The sequence below is a fragment of the Patagioenas fasciata genome, chromosome Z (assembly GCF_037038585.1).
Source record: "Patagioenas fasciata isolate bPatFas1 chromosome Z, bPatFas1.hap1, whole genome shotgun sequence".
In the NCBI taxonomy this organism is placed as follows: Eukaryota; Metazoa; Chordata; class Aves; order Columbiformes; family Columbidae; genus Patagioenas; species Patagioenas fasciata.
The window spans coordinates 1,602,580-1,617,721 of NC_092560.1; the positions used below are offsets into that span (position 1 = coordinate 1,602,580).

The window sequence follows — 15,142 nt, forward strand, 5'->3', positions numbered from 1 at the left end:
ACTTGTGATGTGAGAGGAGGGTGCCAGACCCCGGTGTGGGCTGGAGGGGGGAATGTGAAACAGATAAACACCTTGAAATAAGAGAGGGTTGAAAATGTGTGTACAGGACCATCTCAGAGGGAAGTAAAAGACACAGCAATGGGCTAGTCCTGTGCAAGAAATGACATGTGTAGCTCTGTAGTTGCAGAAGCATGTACTGGTGCTATCAAAGAGTTAGATCAGCATTACAGTTTTCTGTTCTGACGGAAATTGTACCTCCGAGGCTGATGTCCTGCCTCAGCTGTGGTTGAAGGAAGGCATAGTAAAAGCCAGTCGTTAATCAGAAAAACATAAAATATAAACAGGACGAAGGAAAGGAGAGGAAAGGAATAATATTCCTGTTTAAATCAAATTTAAAGAATAGGAGATGGTGATTTACCCAACTCCTGCTCTATGGTGGAGTTAATGTGTAGTAGACCTAGGAATGGAACTGTAGTCACAAGAGTATGACACTTGCACCTGAATATAAGTATGTGTATATTTATCATTTAGAGAGTTAGAGATCGCTGTGTTGGTAGTGCATAGAAGGCTGGTAAATCAGGCCAGTTTCACACATGGAAGCAACACTTTACTAGTCTGACGTTAATGAACAATACACGTAGTACTTAGTTATTAGTAGTAATTTTCACACAAATTTAAGCCAGTTAGTCCTTAACAAGCTTATCCCAAACTGTGAGTAAAGAGCACCATGAAGCGGGTGCAGCACAGCAGTCAGTGATGGCTTGGATCCTTGGCGGTCTTCATTACTGAAGCTGCCTTGAGCTCGTTAATGAGGGAAAGCATCAACCCAATAAGCAACTTCACTCCAGATTTTCTTTGTGTCTTCTGTTTCTTACCCTCCTCCTCAAAGACCTGGGGAGGGTCTTATTTCCTTTGAAGGAAATTGGAAGGATTTTCTTTTTTGCCCCCTAGGAAACTGATTTCATTTCAGGACAAATGTCAACTACATATCTTCACATTTACTCCTCTATCTCCATGTCATCAATCAGCAATAGTATTTGTTAAATGCTTTGTGTGCACAAGTACTTCCAAGTGCACAAATAACAAAAATAACAAAAATTATAGAATACTTAGTTAGAAGAACATTTAAATTTCAAATTTGAGTTTGTGTGGGCTTACTGTAGGTTATTTAGAGTTGAGGGAGAGCTGCCCTTCATGAATGTGCAGATTTTACCATGTTACTCAACCAAATGCTCGTAATTTTTAGTATCTCTGTTCTTCTGGAATCCATCTCTATATCCTTGTGTCTAGTGTTCATCAAAAGGGAGGTTAGTCAGATCAGGCTATGTTTTCTAATGCCTGCCTGTGCAATTAGTCTGAAGAGCAAAGAGAGAGAAAGAATAAACTCAAAACCTAGCATTTCAGTATTTAGAGTGTTTTCAAGTGCAAAAGGTAAGTTATTAGTGTAGAGATTCAGAACACAGGGGGTCAGAGGCAGTGCTCCTGACAAAAGTGAATATAAAGTATTTTGTGTAGTTCCAGAGTTAATTTCAGATTACTCATTGCTGGTTCATGTTAATGCATAATAGTTGTAATGAGTTTTATTGTTGATATAAACAACACAAATGCGTTCCACAATATATGCAATGTAGTATTTTTGCTGGAAGTGTGATGCCTATGTTTACACTTTTGGCATAGGTTAGTCTGTTGGGTTTCATGGTGAATTTCCTGGTATACGTCAAAACAAGAGCAGTGAAGGTTTCTTATGAATTCGAAGATGGAAATTGCATCTCTAAGATGAGGCTGATTTGATCTATTGGCTCCTTTTAAGATTTGGATGAGAGACTAAGAAATTTAGTGTTTCCATTGCATACTCCTGGATGTGGAGTACTGGGCAAGCTGCTTTTTATTCAAACAAGAATTCTGTCTTGCAGACTAGAAAATACCTGACACATTCTAGATCATGTGTGCTTCACTATAAATACTCCGGTGTACATGGTAAAATAGAGTGTTGTTACTTTACTTACGTTGGTGTTTTTATGTCTTGTTTTTTCATGGAGAGAGGCACAGAAGCTTAGTAGTGCTTTTGGAGTTGGAAATTGTAGTTGAAGAAGCAGAATTTGGCCACATTGCCCTGTGATATCTAATGGTATACTAACCAAAGGGCAGTATGGCATGAAGCCTTTACAAGTTGAGTTATGTCAGCAAAAACTAATTTAAACTTTTGAAATAAGAAATGAAAGATTATAAAAAAATGAAAAATTTATTTGACACAGTTGTCAGTGAAATGTTTCCTGTGACCTTGTATAGAGTTTAGTAAGAAGCTTTAATTATAGTATTTGTGGGAAAAAAAAAAGTCCATGACATTTATACTACTAAACCATCCTGTAAGACTATGACTATAAACTTGGACTCACTTAAGAGACATCTCTATGGAGAGTTTCTGTATTTAGTTCTTATAAAATTGACATTTTTCAAACTCTCAGCTTCAAATTGAGAAGTAATGGAAGAAAATAGAATGTGTGGGAGTGAAGGGACTGAAATGCAGCCTACCTTTTAAAAGCTGTGGTCACAGACTTTTTTGTGATTATTTTTAAATATAATAGTTTCATTGGGAGTCTATTTCCTGTTAAAATTCTAACAACTCTATATATGATCTACTGAACTATAAGACCTCAAAGGTCTTGAAATGTCTTTCTTTTAAACACCATTGTCCTCAAAGAGCATTGTGTCAGGATGGAGGATTTTTTTTTGAAAAACAAGAAGAGAAAAGGCTTTTATGGTGTAGTGTAGAAGTAGCTAGCATGTATTTGTAAGGGCTTTAGTTGAAAATGGTATATGTTAGGTTCTTTACCAGCGTGTTAAAAGATTAGCTCCTTCAGTACAGCCCTTATAAATCTGTGCAATTTTAGACGTATGTGAAAAGCAAGACAGGAAGGCTGCAGCAGGTGTTTCCGAGAGCATCGTTCTGAGAAGGATTTGGGGGTTACTAAGTATTGCCTCTTCTTTCTGGGTTTACAAGTGATAGAAAGTGAGAGAACTCGCTTATTATCCCTAAATAGCATTTTTTATTGCCATGATTGAAAAGACAATTCTGCTGTAGATGTACCATTAGTCTCATACATAGGAAATCCCTTATGTTCTTGTCCTTCAGGAAAAACAAAACGAAACAGTCTTTCTGGGGGAAAGTGTTATTGTTCTCATTTTCTCATACCAGTATGCGAAATTTACCCAATATCTATGATACTCAGCTGCAGCTGTAGAAATTACACAGAACACTACTTGCTACCTTGGAATTATTCTAATTATTTTATATTTTCTTTATATTTTTCATAAAAAAGAATGGTAAGAAAACGTACAGTAGGTATTTCTAACTAGGCTTCTAAGAATCTCCTGTCTATGCATTAGTGATTACTTCAGTCTGCTGATCGGTGATTATTTTTGTAATTTAAAAGTATTTTCACAACATCCATCATTCACAAAGTGTATCCATTTGTCAATGAGATTGATGGATGTAATCTTAATCAGGCATAATGGCAGAATACAACTTTAGGATGTGTTTGTGTGTGGCAATGGCAGAAAACTGGATTATTGCATTTTTTTGGTAAGGCTGTAAATCATATCTAAAGCAGACAATGCTGCACTAGGTTTATCAGTTTTTTTATCTTACTAAATATAATAGAACTACAGGCACAAAAAAGAATTCTGTGAGAAAAGGCGTCTTGAATCTGCTTTTCATCTCTACTAAAGAAAGCCAGAAAAGGAAAAATAAGCAAAAAAGCACACTTGTGTACAAACAGTTGTTGTGACACTTGAGGTTTTAGTGACTGTAAAGACTAATAAGAAAGTAGGGGAAGCCTCTAAGTTTTCACAGGTATGATGCTGAGTGTTTGTGGACTTCTTGTCTAAGAACGGCTGTTTATAACTCTGGAACTGGGATGTTGAGCCCCGTGGGACTCCAGGTATGGGGTAACTGGCTGAGAGCAGAAGATGATCCAGGGCTGTTTCACTCCAGAGCTGCTCAAAAAATGGCCATTTCTTCTCTTCTGAAGGTTACGAAACCACATTATGCTTTATTCCTGTCTTCCGACATAACTCCTCAGGAGTTTCCTTCCAACTCCAGGTGGCGTGTGCCTCTTTTGAAGTCACTGCCTTTGACCAATAGTGTTTGATTAATTTTATGTAAATGAGAATTCTCTCCTTACCAGTCACAGTAGCAGGAAATCTAAAAAAACCGTGCTGATTTCTTTGCTTTGTATTCTCAACATTTCACTTGTTGTGACGCAAAGAACGGGGGAGAGGCAATAGGGAGGACTCGTGGATCTTAGTTTTAAATTCTTTTATGTACATACACCTAGAAAAGAGGTCTCAGCAATATAGTCTGAAAAACCCACAGATATTAAAAATAATAGCATATGCTATTTGTCAGAAATGCACTCTAGCTGATATTTAAAACAGAAAGATTTCCAAAACAGCTACATATCCAGTCCTTTTTCAAGACTTTAGACAATATCGATGATTCAGTGGCTGATCTAGCTGCCTTAGATAGAACTGCTTTCTGATATTACAACTTTAGACAGAAGGCACAGCTTTCTGTTTCATCCACAGTGAGGAGTGTGTTTCTTCAGGCCCACTGTAGGTTGTATTGTATTCCCACTGTCTTATTTGCCGTGTCTTATAATGGCAGAATTTGGGAGAAAAACTGTGTTCAATACGGTTAAAAATTTAATTATAGATGAGAGTCTCTTTTTGAAAGATATAAAGGAAAATGTGTTATTGTGTGTGGTGAGTAATAACCAATTAATATAAAATTAACATTTAAATGTAAGTTTGTGACAACAGCAAATGTGGGAAGTCTGCAGGGGGAACATTACAAGATGTTTCTAATAAAACTTGTTTCAAAGTTATTTGTGGCATTCAAAATATTTTGTAAATGATACCTTCATGAAGACTGTTTTTTGTATGCAATGAAATGTTTTGGTTTTTTTTACTAGAACTATTTGGTATTCTTTTTGTAAAAGCTGTGGATGCTTCAGGAAAGTGTGGGAAAGAGGAGAATATAAAAAGTAAGTTGGAAAATTTAAATAGAGGTTTTCAATACCTGCCTATTAGCAGAACCCAAATTGGATTCTATTGTTTTATAGATAGAATTTTTAATTTCTTTTACCAGACTTTGTTTTAAACAGTGATACAATTTTGAACAGATTTTTGCCACAGAAAATTGAGTAAGAAGCTTTTACTGTGCTAGGGTAGAGCTTGAGAAATTATAATTTTAAAATTTATTTCTTGTGTAAGCTCTATGTGGTTTCCAAAAAAGACTTTAAATATTCAGACAGCACGGAGTCCGGAACAGTAGGAATTTCACATTGAATGGTATTATCTCAAGCCATTGCCATTGCTGTCGCTGCCTGCGGTGCGGTTGCCGGTGACATCTCTGTGCTGTAAAGCAGCTGGGAACGGTTGTGCAACTAAAGACAGATAAAGGAAATCATTGTTAAGATGATGGTTTGAAAGTGTAAGCTGAGCGATGAAAAATCTTGTCAATTCTCTCATCCCCTTTTAGTTTTACAAGGATGCTGGGGCAATAAAGAGATATCTCATGTAAGATAAGAAGCAGTATCAGAAAAAAGCTTCAATGATCTGACTGGCTCTCTGTACATGTAGTGCTGCAGTTTGAAATGTCCCTGTTTTCAAATCACGGGTACATCGACATCCTCTGTTTAAAGTAGTGATAACAGTAATAATTTTATTTTATTGTACTGAATATGGGTGGAATGAGAGCTCTAGGAGTAAAACTTGTATGATGTTAAAGCAAGTTTTCAAATATTTAGATTGGCTGTAAAGTAACAGTCCAGAAAATTTGATTGCCGTGGTGCTTGGATTGCACTTAGACAAAGCATTTTGTGATGAATATGGGATATTGTATATTGAAAAAATGTTGCTAAATGAACAATTTGCTTAGATAATTGTTTATAAATATTTTATTTGTACAAGTTATTGATTAAATTCAAAATACAAATAGTTATTTACAAGTTGTCTTGAAATGTATTTTAAGTATTTGGAAATAAAGAGTCTCATTATATGAGAGCTAAGATAGTACATTGGCACTGAATGGAATTAATGGCAGGTCATGAGTTCCTTAACTCTTGAATGACTTTTTAATGACTGATTCATGAACTTGTAGAATAATGAGATTCAGTTTATACAAATCTTGGTTTAGAAATCACTGATTTGAACAGAACAATATCAGTCTGCTGGTTTTTTAATCCACTAAAAAGCTCTATTTATGTTAGGGTGCTGATCATGATGAAAACCAGAAGCTATGATACAACAAAATCATTTTTCCTGTAATCAGGAAGCTAAATTATCGTAACAAAATGGAACATGTTTTCTTATTTGATTCTTCAGCTGTTAGACAGAAGCTTGGTATTTAATTCTCTTTGTTCAGCCATTTTTGTTAAAATTATTTGGGGTTCATTTAGTTAAGATTGTTAATTATGAATTTTTTCAGTCTTCTGGAATAAATCTTCTATATATTGCCTCATACTCTGGCCTTAACAAGTTAGAAATATGGGCAATTAAGACTTTCTACCATGTATACGTCATATACTTAATGTGATACCCCACAAATTGTAGGTTCCATTAAGTATCTGCCAGTGCTTATGTAGTAGATTCTGTTTAGGTTTAGATAACTTGTTTAGATTGTTTCATAGACAGCAGTGTGTGTATAAAAGCCTGGATTTCATTGAAACCTTAATGGGTTTGTTTTGTCTTTGTTCTGATTTGCTGAAGTAGGTGCAATTGTGCTCAGAGACAGATCTCTTTGGATCTGCGTTGTATGAAACCGTTCGCTGCCTAAGGCTTCTTGGTTTACTCAGAGTTTGCGTAAATATATACAGGCATTTGAAAACCCAGGAAAGTCTGAAGTCTACTTGGAAGTTTAACAAAGTGTGATAAAACATTGTGAGAAACCATAAAGTCTGAATTTGAACTTACTGCCTTAGCTCTGCTATGGTCTTCTTGAACACGTGTATACTATAATTTTATTTCAAAGGGCCTAACAGCCCAACTAATTAATTTTCCATTAGACTTAGGCAATTGATTCAGAGGAAACTCCAGGAGAATTGAAGTTTAAAACTACATTTAGGGTTGTTTTTTTTTTTCCTCCCGAGGTGTTCTGTGTAACTGTAATACAAAATTTGCCTGATATCTTCCACATTTGATGCTGTCCTGTGATATCTGAAACCCACTGAAGCCAAAACAAGAATCTTCACTGTCTGAAGTACCATAGGGAAATAAAGGAGTAACAGTACTCAGTATTTATCAATAAATAAGTCTGACGATGTTTACAGAGTTTCTAGAAATGCTGGAATGGATTCTTATGCTATAAACATAACTTAGCAATGTTTCACCCAGTGTAACGAAGGACACATAATTTATATTTAAAAATAATAGTGTTTGTGTCAAAAAGTGGGACATGTCTGTCAGCCACATATCTACAGTATGCTCAACTATGAATCTGTAGTTAAATAATGTGATTTATACATAGAGGTATATTGTACATGTGTAAATTTAACAAAAGTGCTCATACCAAAAACTATTCAAGTTTTAGGTCCATGCAGTTTTTACAAACTGTATGTCTGAGTACAAATGCTTATTAAAGTAAACGTGAACATTAGAAACTGATCTTAGAAATCCCTTGGAATTTCCCATGTATGTTTCCAGTGGAAGGTTTTTACGATGACCTTTGTTGAATTGTTGTATCAGAATGAAGAGACATTCAATTTGAACCAAGTATCATTTCGTATAGGACTTCTATGAGAAGATTGCTTCCCTTTCGTTGACGTGGAAAAAGAAAACACTGAAAAGAAGAAATAAAAAGGAAGAAGTGCTCTTCCGTGGTAAACACTATATGAATTCAGAAAGCAAGAAGTATCTCTTGTATCAACTGCAATATTCCATGATGTTGTTTCAAATAGGCCTAATTGTTTTTGATAAAAATTGGTTCTTAACGTCGGGCTTGTTAGAAGTGGGGAATTGTTACAGAGGAGGTAAATTGCATTGACACTGTGGGTTAGATATTTCTTTTTAAGCTACACTGTGTAGAGGTTAAGATTCTTGAGTAGCTACCAAATGGATTGACAGCTACATCGTTTTAATGGTGATGAGTGGTCCTCTAACATGTTTTGAAAAGAACCGCACCTGTTACAGGCAGGGACTCATTGAGTCACATCTGAAAAAGTTTCTCCAAGACCATTTGTCTCAAAACATACACTATTTCGCTATAATGGTAAACAGAAATATGATGGGATCATACTCCTTGCGCAGCTTAATAACAAGTGTGAAATTAACCTCCTTTGCAGAAGAAATGGGTTATTGCTGTCTAAAAGAATTCAGAGTTTCACCCATTTTGATTTCAAATAATACGGATTTTAAGAAATAGGTTTATTTCTTAAGATTTATTTCTTTCCATCAGAAGAGAGCAGTGTCACACTGGCTGCTGGGGCGCGGGATAACCCCAGCAAGGGGAGGGACTGATGGTTGAGTTTCCCTCAGAATCCAGGTTGTCAGGATGTTAAAACCAACCAGCGCACCCAGGGCCCTGACACTGGTTACACTAAATAACAGTACAATTTCTGCTCAGTTTGAGTTAATTTTTATCTTGATGTGCTCATTTTTTCCTCTGAAACATTTTTGTGTTTTCCTTCTTCATATGATAGTCGTGACACAGAGAATTACTTAGATTTTCATCAGAAGAAATTACTATTGACCATCTAAACCAATATTTGAAAAGGAATAATCCAATATTGCTTTTTCCCCCCATAAACCAAGACTGAAAGGAATAATTACCTTGTTTTGACAAGTGAACAGAAGAAGTATGACATAGAAAACTTATAGAAATGTATACATTAAAACTAGACTGTCGTGTTTACAAGGTGATTTTTTTCATATGATGAATTTTTCAAGCAGTAAGTGGTCTGTAAACTGTACTGATAATTTTCTGAGGAACACAAACCTCTTTTGGCTATCCTTCAAAGAAAAGAGTTAGAAATAAATGTAAAAATAAATATAAAAATAAAATTTTGACTGTTCAGCAGTCTCTGAATCATTCCAAGCTATTGTTATGTTTGCATTACGTGTGTCTATAATAGAGGAGATTTGATACCAATCACTGAATGTTCTGCAAGCGTACTTGGATCAAAGGTGGGCTTCAGTTGCAGGTATTGAATGGAGTTAGCATCACATTCTGTATAAACTCAGAGATATTCCTGAAGAGAAAAGGGAATGGATTTGTGTGACCATGTCTGAATAGAAGTACTCTCAGTACTCCTTTTATCTCAGTTCTGTAAAGCGCTGTTTAATGTTTTCCAGCTGGCTGGAGAGCCTTCCCTTCCATACTGCTTTTTGCCAGAGCAATGGACAAATATTTCAGCATTTGGGAGAGTGCTTTTTAACTTCTGCTTTTAATCACAGTGTCTTTAATTGTGGTAACATCTATTAAGATACTTTGAGACTGATCTTTCCTCGATGTGGTACATGATGTATTTGTTTACATCCAGACTTTTTAACCAGAAGGGTGACTGAGCGTTGAAAATGTTTGAAGTCTTTCAGTTGTTGTTTGTGAAGGGGTAGTCTGTAGCTTCTGAGAATTTAAGAAAAATTACATATCCATGAAATATTTTATAGTATAGTGCTGTTAATTCAAGTGTGCAAAATACTAGGCTTTAAAGGACCTAACTTTGTTTTGAAAGAGCAAAACCAGCATCACTACTGTCATTTCTGCTGAAGAAAAGTTTGATTCTGCTACTTCTACCCTCATATTTGGCCAAAAGCGATCACCTTGACTCCACATCTTAACCTGATGTTCTTTTGGAGCGTGTGTCTTGTAGTCTGTTCACTTAGAAAAACTCTCAATCTATTTTTCTAGTAGTGCCTCTAGGTAATTTTGGAACCAAGACTGTAATTGCTTCATAAAAGAATATTGCTTGTAAGAGGAATAGTGTATTTATTAATTCATTGTATTTTGTTGCCCAGACATTCAGTGCATCTGAATAGTTATGATTGTTCCTCGTGTTGCTACTGCAATATGAATAGTATTATTAAATACTAAATAGTAGACATGAAATATACTGTTTATTAAGAAGTTTCCACATTTTATGTAATTTTGTCTTTAACTTCAGTAGCAAGTCATCACTGGTGGTAAAAGTAACTGCATTGTTTCTCAGAGAAGAGAATGCAGAAAAAAACAGCAAAGAGGAAAAAATAACTCTGCTAATGCTTTCCTTCTGCTACAATCTTCTGATGTAGTGTTTGAGGAGACCAGTGGATTCAGCCTGTGTTTTGGCAAAGTATTTGTTGAGTAAAATGTGTGCAAAGCAAGACGGTGTTATAATTCACTACATAAATGCTTCCCTTATTAATCTAGTATTTTCAAGGAGCTGAATGATGTGTATTTTGATACTTCTAGTCTGAATTTTTTCATTATTTAACCACTTGTCTGTATTTATTTTACAGATTTTGAAAATGGAATGGGGAGGAGAATATTCTCTAGATTCTTCCAATTTAGACTGTTTGTTAAATATCCTTCCTGGAGAATTGGAGTTTCAACAAGTCCTTAGTGATCTTAATGAAAAGATAAAGAAGAACTCTTCTAGGTAAAGAGTATTCTATTTGTATCCAAAATATTAGTGAAAGTCATTACATTTAGTAAATATGACTTTTCTTTCTGGTTGTAAATTAAAATGCTGATAATTATTTCAGTAGTAATTTTACCTTAACCACTTGAGCATTCAACAATTTTTTTAATGCCATATAATTTTTGTGCTATGGTCTTTCTCTGTATGGTATTTTTAACAGTTGAATCATGTTAATCTTAAGAATTATTGCAGTAGGTGTGATAGTGTAGGAAGAAAATGTATATTCCCATGACAGTTGTATTTCCTACAGCTATGAGGTAGAATTTTTATTCACTAAAAGAGCTACAGAATTTCACAGAAAATAAAAATTTGAACTCTGTTTGTTCTTTCTAATTGAAGTAGAAAAAGCAAGTAAGTTAATATATATAATCTTTCTTGTATAAGCCTTTATTTTACTTATTTCAGTTGAACTTTTATGCTGTAACATACTGGTTTTCAAAACTCAATGCTATAGCAACAGTGCAGTGCTGAAAGGGTTTTTTTTTTTAATGTGGATTTTTGCATGACTACCGAAAAAAAACAGCTCAAGGTTTTGTGCCTTGTTTGAAAAGTGGTGCCAGTGTTTTGTGGCTAAACTCTTCAGTACCTTTAAAATACATCGATCTGTGAAAGGTGCTCTTAAGCAAATAAACTAAAAATAAGTCTGTGTTCAGAGATACAACAAATAGCATAATTTTGTATTAAACTTTGAAAGTAGTTGCCTTTGGGTAACAGTGCACATCATAGAGTCATATGAGTTCAAAGAATGCCCTTCGTGTTTTAAGATTGTGTAATTTTAACGAAGCTCCCGTTTGTGAGAAGTCTTTGTCTGCTCCCAAACAGCTCCCTGAAGAATGGGGTAAACTCACCGAAAACTGATTTAGGTCATCTTTGAATTACTCATATTCCTTATGCTGGGCTGAGAGATTTTTCAGGCTTCTTATTTATATTGCTTTTATCTCACATTTTGAACATTTTCATTTAAAAACTTAGTATTCACATGTGTCCTTGTGACAGCCATAATCCCAAGGTAGCAGTGACAATGATGATCTGTGAAATGTGGTATTTTGGACCATACGACGAATTTCCAGCTGTTGACATCAGTGAAATGTAGATACTTACAGTTTAGTTGATGTCATAGCCCAGCTATAGGTGCCTAAGTTTTGAGTTCATATGGTGTTGCATATCTGGGAAAAAATAGCATTTTTGGCAGATGTGTTATCACCGCTTCAGCTACTAAATAAAAGTGATTTTGTCATCATTATACAGAGGCAACCTGAGAGTTAGAAAGATAAGGATGAGTTTTTGGACTGTGTGCTTTCCTTCTCTTTGTTTCAAATGTGTATAAAATGTAGGCTGCTGGCTGAGAAAAGTCTGGCCAACTGTTATTCTAGTGGTACTTTATATCAGTTAACATTTTATATTACATTTTACATCAACAACATCTCAGTGGAAATATTTGTACATTTTTAAGACGGCTGAGTGTCCTTCTCTTAGGTACATAGTCCTACAGATTAGAAGGGCCTTTCAGTAGAAGTTTTGTAAGATTCAAACAGTATTTTGTCCAAGGAGCACAAGAAATTGGATTAGGGTGTGGTACACAGCAGTGCACATCAGGGAAAGCTTCGTGTTTCTGCTGAATTGACACTTAAGCTAGTTTTTAAACTAATTTTCACAAGGAAAATCGGAAAGTAGCCCTGCAGTTACCAAGTTGATATTTTGCTCCTGTAATATGTCAGTTTCAGAAATGAAGAGGAGTTTAAAAGAAGATGGACAGCAGCTGATGTGACTTTTAAATTAAAAAGAGTCCTTTTATTGCTAATATATTAGAGGCAGCATGGAATGAAATCATTTTCAAGTTACCATTGATCTTTGTAAGTGGTATGATAAGAGCAGCTCTATACGCTATGGTGATACAATTGGAATACAATCCATTTTTCATCAGATAGATTTATGATTGTATTATACCACAGAGAATAAACATAATAGTATACAGCATATATATATTTTTAAAAATAAAACATTGTGTAAAAAATTATGATCCAAAAGTGTGTAAATCACTTGAATGCTCATTTATTGCCTTCCAACTGAATAGCTTTTATAAAATTGTGTGGCACGACAAATCAGATATGGTTTCCAGCAGTTGAATTACCTTCAGTATTTTTGTATTTTACCAATTCCATTTGGTGCTATAACAAGAAAAAAAAAAGCCATCTCTGCAAAATTATTTTATTTGTAAGTTTAGGGGAGTAAGGAGTTCATTTATTCACTATTATATAACAGAGCTCTTACTACACTTGAATGTTAACTTTATTTTTACAGCTGTTTATAGAAGCAGGTGAATACGAATCACAAAACTATTATCATTAGTGGTCAGTTGCATGTGTAGTCTCTGCTTATTCTGAAATGTGAAGTTTTATTCATACTTTCATCAGGATGGCCATTAGTCTTCAGTTTTTCCCATTGCAATTTGCTTTCACTTCTACTGTTAATCAAAACTGAGCTGTTTTTTCCTAAATAGAAGATTAAGGATTAGCAAGTGTTAATTTTTGAGCAATCCACAGAACTGAACTTTCTGCTGATGTTTAATACTCTGAAGCAAAAAATCAGGTGCAGAGCTTGAAAACAAGCTTACAGTGCATAACTTGCAAGTGATTGCAAGCGTGAAATCTGTTCAGCAGTTGATTATTTCGTGTATTCGATTCTTGCTTTGGTGGCGACGAAGTGACAATAGATTCTGTGAGGCTGTAGGACAGTGTGAGGTATTCCAGATCTTCTTCAACAGAACAATTACTCAGAATTCAACAAAATCATTTACTAGTAATTGTAACTCCACAATACACTGCAGACTCTCTTCTTGTGAGCCTTTTTGCAAAGGCTTAATTTGGCTTCAAGCTGATAAACTCCAACCTGTCCCTCTCTGTAATTAACAGTGATTCAGTCATCTGTGATTTTGATGAGGTCTTTTTTGGAAGCCTCCAGTGAGGCCAATGCTAATAATAAGCGCTTATAGCATCGGATGTTGTCCCATAACTTATTCAGTATAAATTCTAATAATTATTTGGGCAACTAAGTATCTGGAAGGTACCTCAATAAAGATGTTAGTACGACATTTTCCTTGTCGATCATGACATTTCTGATTTGTGTAGAAATACTTCCCACTATCAGCACCTCACAAGAAAGGGAAGGAAGAGTTTCAAACAGGGATTTGAGCATTTTCCTGTATTGGAATTAGAGTGTGCAAGGGCCCGTGTGTTTTTTAGACTGAGGTGTGCTGCAAGAGTTGTCTTTCTCTTTTATTTTGAAGAAGATTTGGGTTTATTCCTCCCTGGAATTTTCAGGAAGCAACTACACCTCACTTTCCTGTTATTCAGGAGAATTAGCAAAATCCTGGCATCTCCATCCAAAATCCCAATAGTGGTTGAATATTCAAAAGAATTTCAATCTAGGGCTACTAGTAGAGGAATAAAATTTATAATTTTATCAGTTTTACTCAGACCTAATATTTATCACAGCTCTCAAAAATAATCTAACTCTTCTGTATGAATGTAACCTGCTTGCTATACAGGTGCATTACTGTAGAATTTAGTTGACAATTTAGTAGCTGTAAAGGTATTAGAATAAAGTTACTAAAACCTTGTAAAAATGGTATCTTTCTACGCTCTGCCTTGGGCTAATTGCTGGGAATGAGTGACTAAGCTGAGAAAGGAATGAATTTTATTCGTATTCATCCTGTGTTGGCTTGATGTGTGATCATGGAGCTTGGGTTGGTTGTTTCCTACCACCTTGCTAGCTGGAAAGCACGGTTTCTCAGAGATTGGCTGTTTTAATAGACACACAGTTTCTTAACCGCAATTTACAATGGTTATACTTGTGTTAGTGTCTCTGGTGGTTACACAAGCTGTAGTCAGATCTGTGACTGCACTGCGAAACACCCCAGTTCATTTCATTTGAGAATACATGAGACAATGGGTTTTTTAGCCATTGTCTTTCGCTACCATGTTTTGGCCAATGGATTTGAAAGACTTCTATGTCTTCTGAAATAACTTACTGAAGCAAAGCTTACGTCTTGTGGGCTGAAATATCTCAAGTCTTTAAAACAAGGTTGGAAATTAAAGGTGGGCAGTGCTTCAGGTAAAGCTGATGGTTCTTATGGGGTTCAGCTGTTGAGGTGCAGCAAAGTCATCACTCTTCTATTTCTTTCTAGTTTCAGTGTTATAGATAATTTACAGTTTCAGTGGATATGTTCTGTAAGTAGCAAATTAGAGATATGAAATAGTTTGCAAAGTCCTAGAGGCAAGATTCACATTTTTCTTTTACATCTTAAGGTCCCAAATTACTACAGGAAGAATTTTAAGAACTTATTTTTTTCAAGATTTTAGCTTTATAGTAAATCTGTAACTTTCAAACTCATATTTTAATGAACTGCTTGTTTTCAAAACAAGGATCAAGACCTATTTGTCTTAATGGCATTTTCTTGAAGAGGT

The 15,142-nt window shown here is 35.2% G+C and overlaps 1 protein-coding gene across 5 annotated transcripts in view; it reads left to right on the forward strand.

The window, feature by feature from the left end:
- Positions 1-15,142, forward strand: part of KIAA0825 (KIAA0825 ortholog) — a 234,727-nt gene that overhangs the window by 17,990 nt on the left and 201,595 nt on the right. For all 5 annotated transcript variants that reach the window (XM_065860472.2, XM_071802499.1, XM_071802496.1 and 2 more), the window contains exon 3: positions 10,495-10,634. In XM_065860472.2, coding sequence (XP_065716544.1) covers positions 10,504-10,634 — 131 coding nt within the window. In that variant the 5' untranslated portion in view covers positions 10,495-10,503. The remainder of the gene's footprint in view (positions 1-10,494; positions 10,635-15,142) is intronic.